At 47.1% G+C, this 25280-nt stretch overlaps 1 protein-coding gene across 1 annotated transcript in view; it reads left to right on the forward strand.

The window, feature by feature from the left end:
* ramp1 (receptor activity modifying protein 1) overlaps positions 1 to 25280 on the forward strand; it is a 101287-nt gene that overhangs the window by 36141 nt on the left and 39866 nt on the right. Inside the window, exon 2 of the mRNA XM_029702270.1 lies at positions 8852 to 8987. Coding sequence (XP_029558130.1) covers positions 8852 to 8987 — 136 coding nt within the window. The remainder of the gene's footprint in view (positions 1 to 8851; positions 8988 to 25280) is intronic.

Raw genomic sequence — 25280 nt, forward strand, 5'->3', positions numbered from 1 at the left:
CCATCTATCTTCAGAGCTCGTGCTGCTAGTTGACCTAAACTGGGACATGCTTAACAGCCATCCTACAATCTAAGCTTGATGCCCTCAATCTTAAACAAATTATAAATGAACCTACCAGGTACCACCCCAAAGCCGTAAACACGGGCACCCTCATAGATATCATCCTAACCAACTTGCCCTCTAAATACACCTCTGCTGTCCTCAACCAAGATCTCAGCAATCACTGCCTCATTGCCTGCATCCGTAATGGGTCAGCGGTCAAACGACCTCCACTCATCACTGCCAAATGCGCCCTGAAACACTTCAGCAAGCAGGCCTTTCTAATCAACCTGGCCCGGGTATCCTGGAAGGATATTGACCTGATCCTCATGCTTTCCACCTGGCTACCACTACCGCTGTCAACAGCACTGCACCCCCCACAGCTACTCGCCCAAGCCTTCCCCATTTCTCCTTCTCCCAAATCCAGTCAGCTGATGTTCTGAAAGAGCTGCAAAATCTGGATCCCTACAAATCAGCCGGGCTAGACAATCTGGACCCTTTCTTTCTAAAATGATCTGCCGAAATTGTTGCAGCCCCTATTCAACCCCTGTTCAACCTCTCTTTCGTGTCGTTTGAGATTCCCAAAGATTGGAAAGCATCTGCAGTCATCCCCCTCTTCAAAGGGGGGGGGGCACTCTTGACCCAAACTGCTACAGACCTATATCTATCCTGCCCTGCCTTTCTAAGGTCTTCGAAAGCCAAGTCAACAAACAGATTACCGACCATTTTGAATCCCACCGCACCTTCTCCGCTATGCAATCTGGTTTCAGAGCTGGTCATTGGTGCACCTCAGCCACGCTCAAGGTCCTAAACGATATCGTAACCGCCATCGATAAGAAACAACACTGTGCAGCCGTCTTCATTGACCTGGCCAAGGCTTTCGACTCTGTCAATCACCACATCCTCATCGGCAGACTCGACAGCCTTGGTTTCTCAAATGATTGCTTCGCCTGGTTCACAACTACGTCTCTGATAGAGTTCAATGTGTCAAATCGGATGGCCTGTTGTCCGGGCCTCTTACAGTCTCTATGGGGGTGCCACAGGGTTCAATTCTTGGGCCAACTCTTTTCTCTGTATACATCAATGATGTCGCTCTTGCTGCTGGTGAGTCTCTGATCCACCTCTACGCAGACGACACCATTCTGTATACTTCTGGCCCTTCTTTGGACACTGTGTTAACAACCCTCCAGGCGAGCTTCAATGCCATACAACTCTCCTTTCGTGGCCTCCAACTTCTCTTAAATGCAAGTAAAACTAAATGCATGCTCTTCAACCGATCGCTGCCTGCACCTGTCCACCCGTCCAGCATCACTACTCTGGACGGTTCTGAATTAGAATATGTGGACAACTACAAATACCTAGGTGTCTGGTTAGACTGTAAGCTCTCCTTCCAGACTCACATAAAACATCTCCAATCCAAAGTTAAATCTAGAATTGGCTTCCTATTTCGCATCAAAGCATCCTTCACTCATGCTGCCAAACATACCCTCCTAAAACTGACCATCCTACCGATCCTCGACTCCGGCAATGTCATTTACAAAATAGGCTCCAATACCCTACTCAACAAATTGGATGCAGTCTATTACAGTGCCATCCGTTTTGTCACCAAAGCCCCATATACTACCCACCACTGCGACCTGTACGCTCTTGTTGGCTGGCCCTCGCTTCATACTCGTCACCAAACCCACTGGCTCCAGGTCATCTACAAGACCCTGCTAGGTAAAGTCCCCCCTTATCTCAGCTCACTGGTCACCATAGCAGCACCCACCTGTAGCACGCGCTCCAGCAGGTATATCTCTCTGGTCACCCCCAAAGCCAATTCCTCCTTCGGCCACCTCTCCTTCCAGTTCTCTGCTGCCAATGACTGGAACGAACTACAAAAATCTCTGAAACTGGAAACACTTATCTCCCTCACTAGCTTTAAGCACCAGCTGTCAGAGCAGCTCACAGATCACTGCACCTGTACATAGCCATCTATAATTTAGCCCAAACAACTATCTCTTCCCCTACCGTATTTATTTATTTTACTCCTTTGCACCCCATTATTTATATTTCTACTTTGCACTTTCTTCCACTGCAAATCTACCATTCCAGTGTTTTACTTGCTATATTGTATTTACTTTGCCACCATGGCCTTTTTTTGCCTTTACCTCCCTTATCTCACCTCATTTGCTCACATTGTATATAGACTTATTTTTCTACTGTATTATTGACTGTATGTTTGTTTTACTCCATGTGTAACTCTGTGTTGTTGTATGAGTCGAACTGCTTTACTTTATCTTGGCCAGGTCGCAATTGTAAATGAGAACTTGTTCTCAACTTGCCTACCTGGTTAAATAAAGGTGAAATAAAAAAATAAAAAATAAAAAAACTTCTTCCATTTAAGAATGATGGTGGCCACTGTTTTCTTGGGGACCTTCAATACTACATAAATGTTTTAGTACCCTTCCCCAGATCTTTGCCTCACCTCGACACAATCCTGTCTTGGAGCTGTGGTGGTGGCTATGGTTGGGGTAGAAGACCTGTGGTGGTGGCCATGGTTGGGGTAGAGGACCTGTGGTGGTGGCCATGGTTGGGGTAGAAGACCTGTGGTGGTGACCGTGGTTGGGGTAGAGGACCTGTGGTGGTGACCATGGTTGGGGTAGAAGACCTGTGGTGGTGACCATGGTTGGGGTAGAGGACCTGTGGTGGTGACCATGGTTGGGGTAGAAGACCTGTGGTGGTGGCCATGGTTGGGGTAGAGGACCTGTGGTGGTGACCGTGGTTGGGGTAGAAGACCTGTGGTGGTGACCGTGGTTGGGGTAGAGGACCTGTGGTGGTGACCATGGTTGGGGTAGAGGACCTGTGGTGGTGGCCATGGTTGGGGTAGAGACCCTGTCTTGGTGACCATGGTTGGGGTAGAAGACCTGTGGTGGTGGCCATGGTTGGGGTAGAAGACCTGTGGTGGTGACCATGGTTGGGGTAGAGGACCTGTGGTGGTCGCCATGGTTGGGGTAGAAGACCTGTGGGGGTGGCCATGGTTGGGGTAGAAGACCTGTGGGGGTGGCCATGGTTGGGGTAGAAGACCTGTGGTGGTGGCCATGGTTGGGGTAGAAGACCTGTGGGGGTGGCCATGGTTGGGGTAGAAGACCTGTGGTGGTGGCCATGGTTGGGGTAGAAGACCTGTGGTGGTGGCCATGGTTGGGGTAGAAGACCTGTGGTGGTGACCATGGTTGGGGTAGAGGACCTGTGGTGGTGGCCATGGTTGGGGTAGAAGACCTGTGGTGGTGAGCATGGTTGGGGTAGAGGACCTGTGGTGGTGGCCATGGTTGGGGTAGAAGACCTGTGGTGGTGACCATGGTTGGGGTAGAGGACCTGTGGTGGTGACCATGGTTGGGGTAGAAGACCTGTGGTGGTGACCATGGTTGGGGTAGAAGACCTGTGGTGGTGGCCATGGTTGGGGTAGAAGACCTGTGGTGGTGGCCATGGTTGGGGTAGAAGACCTGTGGTGGTGACCATGGTTGGGGTAGAGGACCTGTGGTGGTCGCCATGGTTGGGGTAGAAGACCTGTGGGGGTGGCCATGGTTGGGGTAGAAGACCTGTGGTGGTGACCATGGTTGGGGTAGAGGACCTGTGGTGGTGACCATGGTTGGGGTAGAGGACCTGTGGTGGTGGCCATGGTTGGGGTAGAGACCCTGTCTTGGTGACCATGGTTGGGGTAGAAGACCTGTGGTGTTGACCATGGTTGGGGTAGAAGACCTGTGGTGGTGGCCATGGTTGGGGTAGAAGACCTGTGGTGGTGACCATGGTTGGGGTAGAGGACCTGTGGTGGTGACCATGGTTGGGGTAGAAGACCTGTGGTGGTGAGCATGGTTGGGGTAGAGGACCTGTGGTGGTGGCCATGGTTGGGGTAGAGGACCTGTGGTGGTGACCATGGTTGGGGTAGAGGACCTGTGGTGGTGACCATGGTTGGGTTAGAGGACCTGTGGTGGTGTCCATGGTTGGGGTAGAAGACCTGTGGTGGTGAGCATGGTTGGGGTAGAAGACCTGTGGTGGTGACCATGATTGGGGTAGAGGACCTGTGGTGGTCGCCATGGTTGGGGTAGAAGACCTGTGGGGGTGGCCATGGTTGGGGTAGAAGACCTGTGGTGGTGACCATGGTTGGGGTAGAGGACCTGTGGTGGTCGCCATGGTTGGGCTAGAAGACCTGTGGTGGTGGCCATGGTTGGGGTAGAAGACCTGTGGTGGTGGCCATGGTTGGGGTAGAAGACCTGTGGGGGTGACCATGGATGGGGTAGAAGACCTGTGGTGGTGGCCATGGTTGGGGGTAGAGGACCTGTGGTGGTGTCCATGGTTGGGGTAGAAGACCTGTGGTGGTGGCCATGGTTGGGGTAGAGGACCTGTGGTGGTGACCATGGTTGGGGTAGAAGACCTGTGGTGGTGGCCATGGTTGGGGTAGAAGACCTGTGGTGGTGGCCATGGTTGGGGTAGAAGACCTGTGGGGGTGACCATGGATGGGGTAGAAGACCTGTGGTGGTGGCCATGGTTGGGGGTAGAGGACCTGTGGTGGTGTCCATGGTTGGGGTAGAAGACCTGTGGTGGTGGCCATGGTTGGGGTAGAAGACCTGTGGTGGTGGCCATGGTTGGGGTAGAAGACCTGTGGTGGTGGCCATGGTTGGGGTAGAAGACAGGTACCCGCAGAAGTTCTACTGTCCTCACTCAGAGGATAGTAGGCAGTATAGAGGAACGATGGTTCATTAGTTAAACTCTGCTTTGCCTTGGTCTCCTCCTGAGTGCTCTGACTTTTCTCTTAATGCAGCACTTTCTTTCCATTGATATACAGAATGTTTCTTGTTTCCAAGCTGCTGAGAGGCAGGCATAATTCACTGGAGTATCTACGTTTGTGCCTTGCCAACATCCGCTGTCCTAATGTTTGTATTTCAACACTGCATGTCATTTTCCACTTGTGGAACATTCACAAAGGCAACCGTATTTGACAGAGGGGTAGATTATGAACAGAAAGGTTTGACTGTGACTGAATGTTTATGTATGAAAGCTTATCTGCCACCAAATTGAAAACAGCACAGGACATTTTTCTTGAAGAGACTGAATAGTAATCAACAATGTGGGCCATGATATGAAGTTTAATTCAAACAACTTGTTTTATTCTCCTCTAATGTATTGTGTATTGGTGAATCAGGTGTTATTTGCTTCGTTGTTCCTCTGTTTTATTCTTTCTCCAATCTGTCCTCAAGCCTCTGTCACAAATCTCAGCTTGGACGTTTTATCTGTGAAAATATTTTCCTGTTTACATTTTTATTTGGTAAGCATGCTTCCTCTCTTCCTTTGCTGAACACCATCACAGGTTAAGGGCAAGAACCTTAGCATCATGTGATGTATTAGTTTTGATCAAATCTGGGGTCTCTCTATGCAGTGTGCATAATGCAGCCTTTGAATATGCAATACGCGTTTGAAGAAATCTAAAGGCCTTGGCCAGAGGAAGGGGATGGAGGAGATTTGATAAATACAACACTCTCAGTATTCACACTACACTTCAGTTTAAGTTAGCTGCAGGCAGGGTGTGTTCGTATGTAAAATAGCATCTTTCTGTTCTTAATAGTTGAGGTGAAGAAGGAAGACCTTTGTCCCTCTATGACCACGCCTCCCATAGACACAGGTTCTAGGTGTTCTTAGAACACTGTTCTTCTTAGAACAGCCCTTCAGTGATTTCACACTCAACACACTTCAGTGTAACCTTAAAGGTCCTCTGGTAAAATTGCTGTGAGGTGAGAAGCAAGTCCGAACATTTTCTTTAATGAAAGAGAGATCTGATCGATAATGCTGATGGTTGATGATTGCCAGTGGGTCATTTTCTCTCTAACATAAGTTGTTGCTATTTCCAGGGTAATTACCAAGTAGGCTTTGATAAATGAAGACAAACATTTGTGAAAATCAATACCAATAATGCAGTAAAGATCAGGTTTAAATACTCATCCCAAGAGATTGTGTATTTAAAAAAAGACAGTAGGCCCAGTATAATCCATTTCTATAGCCATAGTGAAGCACAGTGTTTTGTTGTCACTGCATCTTTGAATTTGGGAGCACAGTACCAACAGTGAGGATCACGGTCATAATCTGGTTTCGTCATTGCTGTGTTGTATAATCATCTGGTGGGTTATCAGCAACACTGCACGTAGTCGTCTGATGTCAGGACACTTTTTAGAGGTTGTAAACAAGTCTATTTCTCATTCTTACTACTTAATACTGGCATGTCCTCATCCCCTTCTCACTCCGGTTTACCTCCAGTTTTTACGAGTCATTCACGCTCAAAGATACAGGACTACATCAGCTACACGCACCAATACACAAGTCACACACACTCATTCAAGTTCAAGTTCCAATTCAAGTTCAAGTTTGTCATATCCATGATACACATGGTGTACCCAGTCAAATGAAACGCTGAGTTGCAGGTTCAGTCTCGATAATGCGACAACAATAAGAAATAATAGACTAAGTAAAGATGAAGGTCAACGGAACAGAATAAACATGTAGCAGAAGTATAAATACAGGGAGGTAAGTCAACAATTTACAGTAAAATATTAAACGTGGGGGAAGGGGGGGATTTGGAGAGCAAACTGTTTAAAGTGTTCAGTATTTACAGTAACACATACGTTTAGTAGAATAAGTCATGATGTTTGTGTAGCATGAATGTACAGTGCCAGTCAAAAGTTTGGACACACGTTCCAGGGTTTCTCTTGTACATTCTCCAGGGTTTCATGAGATAGGTGACTATCTGATAGTGATGTCTTCACTATTATTCTACAATGTAGAAAATAGTACAAATAAAGAAAAACACATAAATGAGTAGATGTGTCCAAACTTTTGACTGGTACTGTATATGTGTGCGTAGCATGAATGTATGTGTGTGTGTGGAAGACATTGACAAATCATTTAATCACAAACCTCTCTTTTTCTCATCATCTGTTGTTGATTGTTTCCCTCTTTGGGGCCAGTTGTGAGGGCCTGTCCTGAGGGCCAGTTGTGAGGGCCAGTTGTGAGCCCGTGTCTGTTCTTCAGGCCTACTCTCCTGTCAGTCTGTATGTGGTACATGCTTGATGTTGACTAGCAATGAGCTGCAATTACCCATCATGGTATCTGAGGGCCAGAAAGTTCAGATGAGAGGTTGATTACCCATGGTGATCTGTCAATCTTTCCTCATGACACTTAGAGTAGCTGCCAGAATACAATTGATGGAGAGATGTAGCTAGAGACAGGTAGGAAGGGAGAGATAGAGAGAGGGGAGAGAAAGAACAGAAATATGTGATAAGAGCATTGGCTGGCGAGTCACACTGTCGCCATTTGAAAAGGTGTTGTTTACTAAACCCATTCTGTCAGCGTTAAATAGAGAAGTCTTCGTTGTTCTCTCTCTCCACTCTTTCTCTCTCTTTCCTTTCTTTCTTCTGTACACACTGTGCTATGCCAGCTTCGCACTCTGCTGTCAGTACCCCCAGCTTGTGTAAGCATTAGCCCCATCAACTTAAAGTAACAAGTTTGTCTTCATTGTTAAAAGGCTGAAAATGCCCCACCCCCCCCAGACTAGAGACTGGGTCGCCAGTACTGAGACAGCTTACACACAGAGGACAATAGAATATCATGGAGAACAAGTCATGAAAGAGCATTGGTGTCTTTCTGTAGAAGTGTGGTGGTAATGATTCATTTCTACTACAGAAAATATATCTGAAAGCATTCTCTGTTGACAATAACAGGGTTCTCTTAAAGTATTCTAAACATATGAATACTATTTTAACAGTAGGTGAATGAATCTTTCTTAGGAGCCAGCTAACAGTGTGTCATGGAGTTGGCTGCTTGAGAGACCAAATTAATATTTTTAGCCAGCATCCATCTTTTTTGCCCTATGTTTCTATAAGGTCTGTGAGGATACCAGTATTGCAATATTTTTTCCATGGCAAAAATGAAAACACAAAGCAGACCAAACTCTTTGATCCTTTAAAAACCTGCTGTATGTAGAATATTGTGCTGTAGCACAACCTAATGATGCTGTTTTCATAAAGAAGTTTGCTTGCCACGGTACTAACTAATATCGCAATACTGGTATCGTCCCAGCCCTACCCACTGGGCACAGTGGCACAATTCAATGTCTATTCCACGTTGGTTCAGCGTCATTTCATTGAAATTAAGTGGAAACAACGTTTATTCAACCAGTGTGTGCCCAGTGGGTAGTTTCAACTCCCCCCAGAGGTTCAGTTTGGGCTGACCCTAAACTGGCCAATTTCTTAAATTCCTCCCCTACCATTTAGATATCTCTATGAACCTCTAACACAGTGTGCTTTTCTCTGCTCTGAGCCCGGGGCAGTAATGCTCTATGATGCTATGCTGCTTGGCGTTGAGAGTGTATTTGTGCCCATCTAACAGTTTAAAGCAATTTCCCAATCCAGCCAGCCTTGTCAAACAGTGAGAAACGACCACCACCTGCTGTAGGGTGTAAACGGCACTTAGAAAACCTTTCAAAGCCATCACTCTGCAGCTTTCCACAGGAACTCCAGCATTAGGTTTTAAACTGTCAGCACCTTGTCAGGAGAGATCTTTCCAGAGCTCTGTTGGATCTCGGAGATATAATGTTAATGCTTGTCCTCTGTTTAATATAGAACATATACAGATGTAGGATCCTAATTTGATCACCCTGTTGCAGGATAACTTTCCTGCAATGCAGGAAAATTAAAATGTGTGTATTTGAAGTTTAAAAGGGCACCTAAAAAGGCACGTTTACTGCTATTCTAACCCTGTCCTCGCTCTCTCTCTCTCTCCTCCCCAGTGTGCCAGTCTGTGTCGGTGATGGCGTGCAGCGGGACCTATGAGTACGCCATCGAGGAGTTCTGTCTGGGGAAATTCAGACTGGACATGGAGGAACTGGACCAGCATCGCTGGTGCAGCTGGGAGGACACAGTGGAGTGAGCATTCTATGTAGCATCTATGTAGTATCATTGTAGTATTCTATGTAGCACCTTTGTAGCAACTATTTAAAGTATTATCATATTCTATGTAGTATTCTTAGTAGCATCTGGGAGGATTCTGTAGTACCTATGCAGTATTCTATGTAGCACCTATTTAGTGTCAATGTAGCACCTATGTAGCATCTATGTAGTATTCTGATATTCTATGTAGCACCTATCTAGTATCCTGATATTCTATGTAGCACCTATGTAGCATCTATGTAGTATTCTGATATTCTATGTAGCACCCCATCCATGTCATTAACAGTACAGTCACTCCTCTAGTGATAGGACTTTAATAGGGATATGTAAAGTTTATTTAATCAGTGTGTGCACAAACCTTTGGTCTGGTAATACTTGCAATTTCAATATGCCAGCGATAGGTTTTCACCTATTTAACTCTTACCCTCTTTTTGCTTCCTATTTGCACATTATTATCAAACTCTTGGAGGGTGACCAAAATGAATCAGAGTTTAACAGCCCCAGCTGTCACCAGTCCCACATCAAACGTACAATATTGAGCCAATATCACAGGAGTTCACTCAGCAGCAGCACAGCCATCTCTGCAGACAGTTTAAACTACGGCAACATCCATATTTTAGTCATAAATGTCAAGTTCAGGGAAGGTCGGCTCCTTCTCTCGGATCAGATGGTTCAACGTTTTGGGGTGGATCTGATTGGCTTAAGGCGGGCTATTAATTGCAGCAGCAGCATCTTGATTGGAGACTGGGGCTGTCTCCCAAGGGCATCCTATTGCATATTTAGTGCACTACTTTCAACCAAAGCCCTATGGGCCCTGGTCAAAAGTAGTGCACTATATATGGAATAGGGTGCCATATGGGACACAGACTTGGAGAGTGGAGCAGGGGCAGAGCCTCGTGCAGTTGTTCTCCGTAAAGGATGAGTTGTTCCTGAGATGACACAGCACTGAAAGATTTGAATGAATTCCCACCTGTTTTAATGAGATTAAGCAGGGAGGATCTGGGGTTGCTGTTCTGAATGCTTCATATAGTATTTGACTGCAACAGCAGCTGCAATTCATTGGGAGTCTTCCATTAGAAACATATACTGTACTGTAGTACACCTCTGTCTCTGTGGTTGTAGTCATTAGTCCAGTACCACATACTGTGCAGTACTATACACAACTATTGTCATCAGTCCACTAAAGCATACTATGCTGCTATACACTACTCGAGTACCATGTATGCTAGTATACGCCACTACGGTGGTCATCAGTCTAGTGTCTTTTCTCCATGAACCAGGGATGCTGGGTAGACACGGTGGATGTTGCCTGCCTGCTGTCTGTCTGCCACCATGGCTGGGGTTTTGTTTTTCCTCTGTGGTGGTAATGTTAGTCTGGATGTGTCAAGCGGAGGCTTGTGGAGGGTGACACTGTCATCCCAGCTGTCAGAGAAGGGGCCTTCCCCTGTTATGGACAGAAGAGTCCCCTGTCCCCCTCCACCTTGCCACAGGGAGGGACAGTCTGTCTAGCTACATCAACATGAATTTTACACTCCCTGTCTTCCTCGACACTTCTCTTCTTCTCTGCCTCGACCACTCTCCTCTCCCTCGACCAGTCTCTCCTTCTCTCCCTCGATCCGTCTCTCCTTCTCTCACTCGACCAGTCTCTCCTTCTCTCCCTCGATCCGTCTCTCCTTCTATTCCTTGACCAGTCTCTCCTTCTCTCCCTCAAACCGTCTCTCCTTCTTTCCCTCGACCAGTCTCTCCTTCTCTCCCTCGACCAGTCTCTCCTTCTCTCCCTCGACCAGTCTCTCCTTCTCTCCCTCAGAGTCTCTCCTTCTCTCCCTCAAACCGTCTAACCTTCTCTCTCTCGACCAGTCTCTCCTTCTCTCCCTCAAAGAGTCTCTCCTTCTCTCCCTCGACCAGTCTCTCCATCTCTCCCTTGACCCGTATCTCCTTCTCTCCCTCGACCAGTTTCTCCGTCTCTCCTTCTACGAGTCTCTCCTTCTCTCCCTCGACCCGTCTCTCCTTCTCTCCCTCGACCCGTCTCTCCTTCTCTCCCTCGACCGGGCTCTCCTTCTCTCCCTCAAATAGTCTCTCCTTCTCTCCTTCTACCCGTCTCTCCTTCTCTCCCTCAAACGTCTCTCCTCTCCGTATACCCATGTCTCCTTCTCTCCCTCGACCCGTCTCTCCTTCTCTCCCTCGACCAGTCTCTCCTTTATTCCCTCAAACAATATCTACTTCTCTCCCTCGACCCATCTCTCCTTCTCTCCATCTCTCCCTCAACCCATCTCTCTTTCTCTCTCTCAAACAGTCTCTCCTTCTCTCCTTCTACCCATCTCTCCTTCTCTCCCTCGACCAGTCTCTCCTTCTACCCATCTCTCCTTCTCTCCCTCGACCCATCTCTCCTTCTCTCCCTCGACCCATCTCTCCTTCTCTCCCTCTGCCCATCTCTCCTTCTCTCCCTCGACCAGTCTCTCCTTCTCTCCCTCGACCCATCTCTCCTTCTCTCCCTCGACCCATCTCTCCTTCTCTCCCTCGACCCATCTCTCCTTCTCTCCCTCTGCCCATCTCTCCTTCTCTCCCTCTGCCCATCTCTCCTTCTCTCCCTCGACCCGTCTCTCCTTCTCTCCCTCGACCCGTCTCTCCTTCTCTCCCTCGACCCGTCTCTCCTTCTCTCCTTCTACCCATCTCTCCTTCTCTCACTCAAACAGTCTCTCCTCTCCGTATACCCATGTCTCCTTCTCTCCCTCAACCAGTCTCTTCTTTATTCCCTCGAACAGTATCTACTTCTCTCCCTCGACCCATCTCTCCTTCTCTCCATCTCTCCCTCAACCCATCTCTCTTTCTCTCCCGCAACCCATCTCTCCTTCTCTCCTTCTACCCATCTCTCCTTCTCTCCCTCGACCAGTCTCTCCTTCTACCCATCTCTCCTTCTCTCCCTCGACCCATCTCTCCTTCTCTCCCTCTGCCCATCTCTCCTTCTCTCCCTCGACCAGTCTCTCCTTCTCTCCATTGACCCGTCTCTCCTTCTCTCCCTCGACCAGTCTCTCCTTCTCTCCTTCTACCCGTCTCTCCTTCTCTCCATCGACCCGTCTCTCCTCTCCCTCGACCTGTCTCTCCTTCTTTCCCTCGACCGGGCTCTCCTTCTCTCCCTCAAATCGTCTCTCCTTCTCTCCTTCTACCAGTCTCTTTCTCTCCCTCAAACCGTCTCTCCTCCTCTCCTTCTACCCATCTCTCCTTCTCTCCCTCAAACTGTCTCTCCTCTCCGTATACCCATGTCTCCTTCTCTCCCTCGACCCGTCTCTCCTTCTCTCCCTCAACCAGTCTCTCCTTTATTCCCTCGAACAGTATCTACTTCTCTCCCTCGACCCATCTCTCCTTCTCTCCATCTCTCCCTCAACCCATCTCTCTTTCTCTACCTCAAACAGTCTCTCCTTCTCTCCTTCTCTCCTTCTACCCATCTCTCCTTCTCTCCCTCGACCAGTCTCTCCTTCTACCCATCTCTCCTTCTCTCCCTCGACCCGTCTCTCCTTCTCTCCCTCGACCCATCTCTCCTTCTCTCCCTCTGCCCATCTCTCCTTCTCTCCCTCGACCAGTCTCTGCTTCTCTCCCTCGACCCATCTCTCCTTCTCTCCCTCAAACCGTCTCTCCTTCTCTCCTTCTACCCATTTCTCCTTCTCTCCCTCGACCAGTCTCTCCTTCTCTCCCTCGACCAGTCTCTCCTTCTCTCCCTTGACCCGTCTCTCCTTCTCTCCCTCGACCAGTCTCTCCTTCTCTCCTTCTACCCGTCTCTCCTTCTCTCCCTCGACCCGTCTCTCCTTCTCTCCATCGACCCGTCTCTCCTTCTCTCCCTCGACCCGTCTCTCCTTCTTTCCCTCGACCGGGCTCTCCTTCTCTCCCTCAAATCGTCTCTCCTTCTCTCCTTCTACCCATCTCTCCTTCTCTTCCTCAAACTGTCTTTCCTTCTCTCCTTATACCCGTCTCTCCTTCTCTCCCTCGACCCGTCTCTCCTTCTCTCCCTCGACCTGTCTCTCCTTCTCTCCCTCGACCCGTCTCTCCTTCTCTCCCTCGACCAGTTTCTCCTTCTCTCCTTTGACCAGTCTCTCCTTCTCTCCCTCGACCAGTCTCTCCTTCTCTCCCTCGACCCATCTCTCCTTCTCTCTCTTTACCCGTCTCGCCTTCTCTCCCTCAAATCGTCTCTCCTTCTCTCATTCTACCCATCACTCCTTATCTCCCTCAAACCGTCTCACCTTCTCTCCTTCTACCCATCTCTCCTTCTCTCCCTCGACCCGTCTCTCCTTCTTTCCCTCGACCAGTCTCTCCTGCTCTCCTTCTACCCGTCTCTCCTTCTCTCCTTCTACCCGTCTCTCCTTCTCTCTCTTGACCCGTCTCTCCTTCTTTCCCTCGACCCGTCTCTCCTTCTCTCCCTCAAATCGTCTCTCCTTCACTCCTTATACCCATCTCTCCTTCTCTCCCTCGACCCGTCTCTCCTTCTCTCCCTCGACCAGTATCTCCTTCTGTCCCTCGACCAGTCTCTCCTTCTCTCCTTCTACCCATCTCTCATTCTCTCTCTTTACCCGTCTCTCCTTCTCTCCCTCAAATTGTCTCTCCTTCTCTCCCTCTACCCGTCTCTCCTTCTCTCCTTCTACCCGTCTCTCCTTCTCTCCCTCGACCCGTCTCTCCTTCTTTCCCTCGACCCGTCTCTCCTTCTCTCCCTGAAATCGTCTAACCTTCTCTCCTTCTACCCATCTCTCCTTCTCTCCCTCAAACTGTCTCCTTCTCTCCTTATACCCATCTCTCCTTCTCTCCCTCGACCCGTCTCTCCTTCTCTCCCTCGACCAGTCTCTCCTTCTCTCCCTCGACCAGTATCTCCTTCTCTCCCTCGACCAGTATCTCCTTCTCTCCCTCGACCAGTCTCTCCTTCACTCCGTCTACCCGTCTCTCCTTCTCTCCCTCGACCCATCTCTCCTTCTCTCTCTTTACCCGTCTCTCCTTCTCTCCCTCGACCCGTCTCTCCTTCTCTCCTTCTACCCATCACTCCTTATCTCCCTCAAACCGTCTCTCCTTCTCTCCTTCTACCCATCTCTCCTTCTCTAACTTGACCAGTCTCTCCTTCTCTCTCTCTACCAGTCTCTCCTTCTCTCCCTCGTCCCATCTCTCCTTCTCTCCCTCGACCAGTCTCTCCTCTCCCTCGTCTCGTCTCTCCTTCTCTCCCTCAAACCGTCTCTTCTTCTCTCCCTCGATCCGTCTCTCCTTCTCTCCCTCGACCAGTCTCTCCTTCTCTCCCTCGACCCGTCTCTCCTTTTCTCTCTCTACCCGTTTCTCCTTCTGATCTTCTCTCTGTCATTGAGGCTGGAAATGTTGGTGATTTCAATGTGGGGATTTCTCATCGGGGGAGTTATCAGTAAACTATGTGTTTTTCCAAATTCATTGTGAATGGCTGCACTGATACAGTGCTCAGGGGATTTGCAGCTGAGAGAGGATCTCATATGGACCTGCTCAGCAACAATCCCCAGTTCAGCCACATGGACATACTGTACACACCAGAATAAACACACTGGGTAAGGTTTTAAACACACTGGGTAAGCGAATAAAGACACTGGGTAAGGGAATAAAGACACTGGGTAAGGTTATAAACACACTGGGTAAGGTTATAAACACACTGGGTAAGGTTATAAACACACTGGGTAAGGTTATAAACACACTGGGTAAGGTTATAAACACACTGGGTAAGGTTATTAACACACTGGGTAAGGTTATAAACACACTGGGTAAGGTTATAAACACACTGGGTAAGGTTATAAACACACTGGGTAAGGGAATAAACACACTGGGTAAGGTTATAAACACACTGGGTAAGGTTATAAACACACTGGGTAAGGGAATAAACACACTGGGTAAGGGAATAAACATACTGGGTAAGGTTATAAACACACTGGGTAAGGTTATTAACACACTGGGTAAGGGAATAAAGACACTGGGTAAGGTTATAAACACACTGGGTAAGGGAATAAACACACTGGGTAAGGTTATTAACACACTGGGTAAGGGAATATATACACTGGGTAAGGTTATAAACACACTGGGTAAGGGAATAAACACACTGGGTAAGGGAATAAACACACTGGGTAAGGTTATAAACATACTGGGTAAGCGAATATATACACTGGGTAAGGTTATAAACACACTGGGTAAGCGAATATATACACTGGGTAAGGTTATAAACACACTGGGTAAGGTTATAAACACACTGGGTAAGGTTATAAACACACTGGGTAAGGTTATAAACACACTGGGTAAGGTTATAAACACACTGGGTAAGCGAATATATACACTGGGTAAGGGAATAAACCATTTTCCAGCAACCAATCAGTGAGAGTATTTGTCAGTGATGGGGAGTAGTGAGCTACATGCATTTGAACTAAATTCAAACTTGGTAGTGATTTTAGTAGTTAATAACTTTTTTTGCAGTGTAGCTAACTACTGGAACTACACACCACTTTCATTTAGTAAAATGATAGAAAATATGGGGGAAATAGGCAATCATTTCCTTTATATATCTGCACCAGACCTGCCTAATTCTCACTTGAAACACAGTTGTTGTGTTTAATGGGATAAATGACACATTCTGTTAGCATCTGACCCCAGAGGATCTGTTCTTGCAATGTGACTTTCACGTCCTGACCAGTAAAAGGGGTTATTTGTCATTGTAGTTTGGTCAGGGCGTGGCAGGGGGTGTTTGTTTTGTGTGGTTCGGTGTTTTTGGTTTATGTTCTATATTTTCTATTTCTATGTGTATATCTAGTTTTCTATTTCTATGTTGGGTTTTTGGCAATGACCTCCAATTAGAGGCAGCTGGTTGTCGTTGTCACTAATTGGAGGCCATATTCAGTTGGGTTTGTTTTCACTTGTGTTTTGTGGGTGGTTATCTTCTGTATAGCCTGTGTGCCTTATGGAACTGTTTTCGTTGTTTGTTTATTTTGTTTGTGTTTTCTTTAATAAATTAAGAAGATGAGCACTTTACCCGCTGCGCCTTGGTCCAATCCTTACGACGCCCATGACAATGACATTTCTGATTTAGATAAGATGACTTTCCCAACGAAGTAGCTTGGCTGTGGTGAGCATTCTTTTTCAAAGTAGCTGTAGTTAAGTAAACTTTATTTTTCTTAAGGGTAGCTTAACTTCTTCTAATGTGAAGTAATTGGGTGTTTGGTAAAGTATTGTTTCGGAGTAGCTTCCCCAGCACTGATATTTGTCAGACCAGTGTTTTAAAGCAGCCAGCCAGTGAGAGTGTTTCTTCTATGTCATTCAGGCAGGCAGGCAGAGAGGTAGGCAGGCAGAGAGGTAGGCAGGCAGAGAGGTAGGCAGGCAGAGAGAGAGAGAGAGGCAGGCAGGCAGGCAGGCAGGCGGCAGGCGGCAGGCAGGCAGGCAGGCAGGCAGGCAGGCAGGCAGGCAGGCAGGCAGACAGACAGACAGACAGACAGACAGACAGACAGACAGACAGACAGACAGACAGACAGACAGACAGACAGACAGAGTCAGTAAGTAAGGGTCTGAGTCATGGCTGTAGGTTGCTGTTGTAAACACAGGTTGTTTCCTCAGGGCAGCGAGGACTGCCTGGAGTGTGTTCTGATGTACCCTGGGAGACATTTGCCTCTCAGTTTCAATCCTCTACAGTCTACATTGAGTCAGTTTGTTTATAGTATGGTGAGCTCACATACACTATCCTTCCTGTCGTTCTATGCAGTAAAGCAGACATAATTAAACTTTATTCTGTTTATCTGTGTGTGTGTGTGTGTCCAACCCCCTACACCAGTGATTCATTGTTTCCACTGCTACAGTAACTGTGAGGAATATTTGCTTTGATAGACAGAGTTGACCTTGACGGCGATGGCATGTTATTGTTGCTTTATGTTAGCGTTACCAACACCACTAGAACAAACAGCAGAGCAGGGTAAAAGTCACAGCCTCTTTGGTGATGATATATCATTTGTTGTAAGAAATGTATTTTATTTACAATTGCGTTATAACAATTTGACATGCATATACTGACCTCATTTGACGATCTAGTAAAAAAGGAATGTCCATACAGTAATGTAATATTCTGCAGAATTCATGAGACATGTAACAACATTGTCACGGATCTTTTAACATAGGTCAGGCACTTGTCTCTGCGCTCTGCTCAGAGGGGTCATAACATCTACAATAGGGATTTAAGCCACAAAACCCTGAACAGCTTTGAACAGATTTCAGATAGGGGACTGGATACTGATAGTTGTTCATTCCTCCAGTTATTCAGACCAGCCAGGGATAGTTTAGGATGAATGTTTAAGTGGTTAGCACCGTGCCTGGGCTCTCTGTGTGCGCTGCTTCGAGGTGAGGTGGTTATGCTTGGGTTGGGCTCCAGTCCCACTTGATCTCTCAGCCGTGAAAGGACTCATTAAAGTATGCATGGTCCCAGGGCCGGCGCCTCTGCCTCAGCAGCCCTGCATGAGGTCACCCACCCACCCACTGCTCAGCTCCTCCATAAAGGCGTCAGCACGCTTCAGTTCAGCTGGCGCCTAGCCGAACTTCGCTAGCCGAACCAAACAAGTTGTGTTCGCATACTCCCAAAGACCTTCGCTTGAAAAAAGAGGCAATAGTACTGTTTGTCCTTTTTGAGACACAGTAGCCAGTTTAAACTTCCTAAAAATAGTCAGAATTAATCCAAGGTAACTCAATAAATCTGTAATAAATTTTGGCGTTTTTGCCGAAGAGTAGGCCTAAGTTATGTTCTAAGTTGTGAAAACTTAGGACAAAAAAGAGGCTTTTCTACTGACTCTGAAAAACACCAAAAGAAAGATGCCCAGGGTCCCTGCTCATCTGCGTGAACGTGCCTAGTTGCGCAATTTTACATCTAACTAAGATGTTTGGTGCAGAATTTCTCAATTAAAAAATTGGCATGAAAACGTGTCATCTCTCATCGAATGACAACAAAATCTTTATTGAAGAATCCCTACTGTTGACCAATCACCGATGAAGGGGCGTAGACTTCTACTCTGAAATTCAGCTTGCCTCCAGAAAAAATGTTGTGTGCCCCAACAGCCATCATAATATATGCACTTTAGCACTGTTTTTAGGACAGCCAACATGTCACTGCAGACAGAGAACTGACTGCCAAGCAGGTTTAGTTAGCACTGGTGGTGACTCAGGGACGTCTGTCTAACCCGCATTAGCAAACCTGCACCAATGTGACTTGACGATAGAGCCCCAGACTCTTAGAACCTCACTATTGTTGTCAGTACAGAGAGCAGGAACTGTGGTTGTCAGTACAGAGAGCAGGAACTGTTGTTGTCAGTACAGAGAGCAGGAAGTGTTGTTGTCAGTACAGAGAGCAGGAAGTGTTGTTGTCAGTACAGAGAGCAGGAAGTGTTGTTGTCAGTACAGAGAGCAGGAACTGTTGTTGTCAGTATAGAGAGCAGGAACTGTTGTTGTCAGAAAGATGGGCTCATTTTCTAGGTTATTTTCTATGATCTATGACTGTTTCTGTTTCTCAGTCCCAACAATACAGACTGTGAAACCCATTCACTATGACAGGAACACACATCTAGCAGAGGGCTGCACACCACTCCACTAGCATCATTACAGAGAGAACCCACTGGCCACAGTGTAGACTACATCACACACCCTGCAGAGTCTTCTAGCTAGCCTAGTGTTGCAGTGCTCTGAAGGTTCCTTCGTGTGTGAACTACATGGAGCCACGTCAGCTGCCCCGGGCCTGAGCTCTGTAGACTGATACCAGACCTCTCATCTTCTCTCGGCAGAGTGCATCTCTCTCTCTCTCTGGGATTTCAATGTGCTTGATTTTCTCTGCCTGTGGCATGTTCCTGGGTTCTCCACATTAGTTCTGCAACTGGGGCAAACCTCCATCTCCCTCCTCTCCCTCGCTCCTCTCCCTCTCTCCTCTCCCTCTTTTCTCCCTCTTTTCTCTCCCCCTTTTCTTCCTCTCTCATCTCCCACTGCCCCTCTCCTCTCCCTCTCTCCTCTCTCCATATCTCTCTTTCTCTCAGCACGCTATAATGTCCAATGGACTAAACAAACTCCCTCAGCTGTTAAATCCCACAGAAACCCCCCCAGGACCATAACACCAGGGTGGCTGACATGATGTAGAGAGGTGAGGAGAGGAAAGTGTTTAGTGCCCTAAATTCACAGGACCCGTACATAGCAACAGTTGTGTATTTATCTTCTTTTCGCCAGCCTCCTTTGATATGAAGGTTTTCTCTTCGGTTCTGAGTATATGTGTTCTATGGTCATCTGAGATGTGTGAGGTGACATGCTTAGCGATGAACAAAAATGTACCTCCCCTCCATTTATAAAAATGTTTTGGTGAGCTCAACGCGTCATTTATGTAGAGAGAAATCAAAACAAGCACGAGAGAAATCGAATCGAGAATTGTGGGTCACTATGGGAAGTTGTAGTTTTCAACAGGAAAATATTCAACCTAGTTCAGCGCAGAAAATGTGGTAATTAACTACAATGCCCATAACCCATTGCACCTGTACTACCTGCCCTGATGGCCCCTTGACAGACAAATGAGAGAGGAATGTACACAACACAACGACAAGAGAGAGGGATACTTGGTAATTAGTTGTAGTACTTGGTAATTAGCAGTCATTTTAAGGTCATCATTTAATGTTATTTTTAAAATGTTTTATCTAAATTGAAAATAGAGATGATTATTTATTACAAACTGAACTGAACCAACTTCAGAAAGCACTAATCATTCAGCACTACAAGCTAACTAATTTACTAACCTACTTTGCTATTTTTCCTTCCTTTCCCTTTAATTCTCCATTCAGCTCCAGGTTCATGTTCTATATAGTTTATAATCTATTGTCTGTATCTCTATATATCAGACTGTTGAGAGCTGTGGCAGTCTGTCATGCCTGTTGGGGAATCATTCATGATGCAGACATGCCTGTCTGAGTTTACTGGCCAATAAACTGCTACATCATATCTGCTCCAAACCTTCAGAGTTCAGTTGTGTGGAAATAATTGAGGTTCTTGAACCACTATGATTGGATTGCTAATTACACTGTAACCAGAGGAATTGCATTGTGTTTGTACACAGCTCTCCAGATGGATGCTGGCCGGGGAGTTTTATTCCCCCATGTCAGCATCCCAAATGGCACCCTATGGGCTCTGGTCAAAAGTAGTGCGCTATATAGGGAATAGGGTGCCATTTGGCACACATCCTTATTCTCTGTCTCTTAATCCAAGAAGCTATACCTCTGTTCTCCCGATCAATAGCCAGAATGTTCACCTTGGGCCCTAATGTTCCCACTGGATTTCCATTCAGGGGGAAGGCAAAGCTGGATGCAATTGCCAGGGATATCAGAGGCTTGTCTTGTCTGTCTTCTCATCTCCCTGCCTGCCTTCAGATAAAATCAGTATTCTGCTGAGAATCAAACATGATGTGCGGCCCAAGTGCCACCATATTCCATGTATAGTGCAGTATGTTGGGTCCTGGTTAAAAGTATACACTATAAAGGGAATAGGGTGCTATTTGGGATGCAGATTTGCTCAAGATCAGTTTCTCTGTCTGGTTCTGAAGGCTCAGCTTCGATCCCCCCCTGCTGTTGGTTGATGAAAGTTTCTTTTTTTTTTGCGTTCTCTGTTCTGTGTGTGTGTGTAAGTCGACCATCTGGTTCTCCACAGCTAGGAGAGCCTCGGCTGTGTGTGTGCGTGTGTGTGCGTGTGTGTGCGTGTGCGTGCGTGTGCGTGCGTGTGCGTGCGCGTGCGTGTCTCTCTCATCTGGCTAATGGAACAGTATGTTGACGGACCAGCCGACCACTCTGCTTTGAGAGCTGCAAGAGGGAGTATGTTGAGTTTCAGCAAAATGCCTTCATTGGCAGGCATAGTAACACAGAAACGAACAAGTATAGGGATCGAGAGAGGTGGGGGGAGGGAAGGAAAAAGAGAGACAGGGAGCGAGAGAGAGACACTATTAGCCTTCCTTCAGCAATGGGCCAACACAACTTAGTACTCTGGTCAGGAGTAACAGTTCCTTATGTTGGTTGACTCGTGACTCATTTTGTGACATTTGAGAGAATAATTTATTAATAACCTTTTAAAGATTATTTTTCTACTTATTACATCATATCCTTTGACTTTTCAGTTTGACCTTGTGTCAATGTCTCCAACTACTGCATCCAGATATGATTTAATGTGGGACTACACATACTATTACAGCTACATGTCAAATGTTGTTGTTATAACGAAATGCCCAAGCAATCCTTTAGCCTTAGGCTTTCTCTTCAACCCATATCTCTGATTCCATTTCACATCCCATGTTGACACACTTTACTGTACGCATTGAGCTGTACAGTTCAGAATGTGTGAACCACAGCTGTGCTGCAGATAGAGGTCTTGCGACTACATCTGTACAGGCAACATATAATTTCTGACAAGTGCTCAAGCATTGAACCTGCAACATCCTAATGAGATGGCAAACCTCTGTAAACATTGTACATCATTCTAAAGGGCAAAGGTTTTAGCTTATACTGTACATACACATACATTATACATGTACTCTTCAAAGGGGGGGATACTCTTGACCCAAACTACTACAGACCTATATCTATCCTACCCTGCCTTTCTAAGGTCTTCGAAAGCCAAGTTAACAAACAGATCACCGACCATTTCGAATCCCACCGTACCTTCTCCGCTATGCAATCTGGTTTCAGAGCTGGTCATGGGTGCACCTCAGCCACGCTCAAGGTCCTAAACGATATCTTAACCGCCATCGTTAAGATACAGTACTGTGCAGCCGTCTTCATTGACCTGGCCAAGGCTTTCGACTCTGTCAATCACCAAATCCTCATCGGCAGACTCAACAGCCTTGGTTTCTCAAATGATTGCCTCGACTGGTTCACCAACTACTTCTCCGATAGAGTTCAGTGTGTCAAATATGAGGGCCTGTTGTCCGGGCCTCTGGCTGTCTCTATGGGGGTGCCACAGGGTTCAATTCTTGGGCCGACTCTCTTCTTTGTATATATCAATGATGTCACTCTTGCTGCTGGTGAGTCGCTGATCCACCTCTACGCAGACGACACCATTCTGTATACTTCTGGCCCATCTTTGGACACTGTGTTAACAACCCTCCAGGCGAGCTTCAATGCCATGCAACTCTCCTTCCGTGGCCTCCAACTGCTCTTAAATACAAGTAAAACTAAATGCATGCTCTTCAACCGATCGCTGCCCGCACCTGCCTGCCTGTCCAGCATCACTACTCTGGACGGTTCTGACATAGAATATGTGGACAACTACAAATACCTAGGTGTCTGGTTAGACTGTAAACTCTCCTTCCAGACTCACATAAAACATCTCCAATCCAAAGTTAAATCTAGAATTGGCTTCCTATTTTGCAACAAAGCATCCTTCACTCATGCTGCCAAACATACCCTCGTAAAACTGACCATCTTACCGATCCTCGACTTCGGCAATGTCATTTACAAAATAGGCTCCAATACCCTACTCAACAAATTGGATGCAGTCTATCACAGTGCCATCCGTTTTGTCACCAAAGCCCCATATACTACCCACCACTGCGACCTGTATGCACTTGTTGGCTGGTCCTCACTTCATACTCGTCGCCAAACCCACTGGCTCCAGGTCATCTACAAGACCCTGCTAGGTAAAGTCCCCCCTTATCTCAGCTCACTGGTCACCATAGCAGCACCCACCTGTAGCATGCGCTCCAGCAGGTATATCTCTCTGGTCACCCCCAAAGCCATTTCCTCCTTCGGCCGCCTCTCCTTCCAGTTCTCTGCTGCCAATGAGTGGAACGAACTGCAAAAATCTCTGAAACTGGAAACACTTATCTCCCTCACTAGCGTTTAAGCACCAGCTGTCAGAGCAGCTCACAGATCACTGCACCTGTACATAGTCATCTATAATTTAGCCCAAACAACTACCTCTTCCCCTACCGTATTTATTTATTTAGCTCCTTTGCACCCCATTATTTCTATTTCTACTTTGCACTTTCTTCCACTGCAAATCTACCATTCCAGTGTTTTACTTGCTATATTGTATTTACTTTGCCACCATGGCCTTTTTTTGCCTTTACCTCCCTTATCTCACCTCATTTGCTCACATTGTATATAGACTTATTTTTCTACTGTATTATTGACTGTATGTTTGTTTTACTCCATGTGTAACTCTGTGTTGTTGTATGTGTCGAACTGCTTTGCTTTATCTTGGCCAGGTCGCAGTTGTAAATGAGAACATGTTCTCAACTAGCCTACCTGGTTAAATAAAGGTGAAATAAAATAAAAATAAAACATGTATGTTCAAAATACACAGGTCCTGTGCACTGCAGGTCTGCACAGATCAACTGATATTCATAATGTCTATGCAGACCTGATCTTTAAAGCAATCAAGAATTTGTGCAACAGATGGAACGGACCACCTGTTAATCAACTGCTATGTCTTCTACCACAGAACTCAGAAGGTCCTGTTCTCTGATTGGTTCTCCTTCCTCCCTGTGGCATATTCCTCTGATCTCTCTGTGTATCACAGCACCTGACCCTCTGCATGGTGCTGCTCGTCACTCACAAAGAGGCCCCCAAGTGCTGCTGGGATTGTTTCCTTGTGTTACGTTCCCGGTGGAATGCTTCTGACGTGGAGAGCTCTTTAAAAGCATAACAACCACACACACACACGCACGCACGCAGGCAGGCAGGCAGGCAGGCAGGCAGGCAGGCAGGCAGGCAGGCAGGCAGGCAGGCAGGCAGGCAGACAGACAGACAGACAGACAGACAGACAGACAGACAGACAGAGAATATTTCAACACTACATGCCATCTACAATAACAATAGGCTTGTCGTGCACTATCTCCCTCCTTGAAAGTGAGTGAGTGTCACATTGCTGATTGCTCATTGTTATGGTGAGTTGGAGATGAAAGAGAGATGAGCTGCCAAATGCTCAGGACCCTCTGAGTTTCTCCCTGTACACTCTTAGAAAAAAAGGTGCTATCTAGAATCTAAAAGGGTTCTTCGGCTGTCCCCATAGGAGAACCCTTTGAAGAACCCTTTTTGGTTCTGGGTAAAACCCTTTTGACTTCCATGTGGAACCCTTTCCACAGAGGGTTCTACATGGAACCCAAAATAGTTCTACCTGGAACCAAAAAGAGTTCTACCTGCAACCTAAAAGTGTTCTCCTATGGGTAGAGCCGAAGAAGCCTTTCGGAACCCTTTTTCTAATAATTCAGAAGGGATGAGGATATATCAGCAGCACCTCCTAGGGAGAGTGAGACTGCTGAGAGAGACTGCTGAGAGAGAGACTGCTGAGAGAGAGACTGCTGAGAGAGACTGCTGAGAGAGAGACTGCTGAGAGAGAGACTGCTGAGAGAGACTGCTAGAGAGACTGCTAGAGAGACTGCTGAGTGAGACTGCTGAGAGAGACTGCTGAGAGAGACTGCTGAGTGAGACTGCTGAGAGAGACTGCTGAGAGAGACTGCTGAGTGAGACTGCTGAGAGAGAGATTGCTGAGAGAGAGACTGCTGAGAGAGACTGCTGAGAGAGAGACTGCTGAGAGAGAGACTGCTGAGAGAGACTGCTGAGAGAGAGACTGCTGAGAGAGAGACTGCTGAGAGAGACTGCTGAGAGAGAGACTGCTGAGAGAGAGACTGCTGAGAGAGACTGCTAGAGAGACTGCTGAGTGAGACTGCTGAGAGAGACTGCTGAGAGAGACTGCTGAGAGAGACTGCTGAGTGAGACTGCTGAGTGAGACTGCTGAGAGAGACTGCTGAGTGAGACTGCTGAGAGAGAGATTGCTGAGAGAGAGACTGCTGAGAGAGACTGCTGAGAGAGAGACTGCTGAGAGAGACTGCTGAGAGAGAGACTGCTGAGAGAGAGACTGCTGAGAGAGACTGCTGAGAGAGACTGCTGAGAGAGACTGCTGAGAGAGACTGCTGAGAGAGACTGCTAGAGAGACTGCTGAGTGAGACTGCTGAGAGAGACTGCTGAGAGAGACTGCTGAGAGAGACTGCTGAGTGAGACTGCTGAGTGAGACTGCTGAGAGAGACTACTGAGAGAGACTGCTGAGAGAGACTGCTGAGTGAGACTGCTGAGAGAGAGACTGCTGAGAGAGACTGCTGAGAGAGAGACTGCTGAGAGAGAGACTGCTGAGAGAGAGACTGCTGAGAGAGACTGCTGAGAGAGAGACTGCTGAGAGAGACTGCTGAGAGAGAGACTGCTGAGAGAGAGACTGCTGAGAGAGAGACTGCTGAGAGAGACTGCTAGAGAG

The sequence above is a fragment of the Salmo trutta genome, chromosome 20 (assembly GCF_901001165.1).
Source record: "Salmo trutta chromosome 20, fSalTru1.1, whole genome shotgun sequence".
Lineage (NCBI taxonomy): Eukaryota > Metazoa > Chordata > Actinopteri > Salmoniformes > Salmonidae > Salmo > Salmo trutta.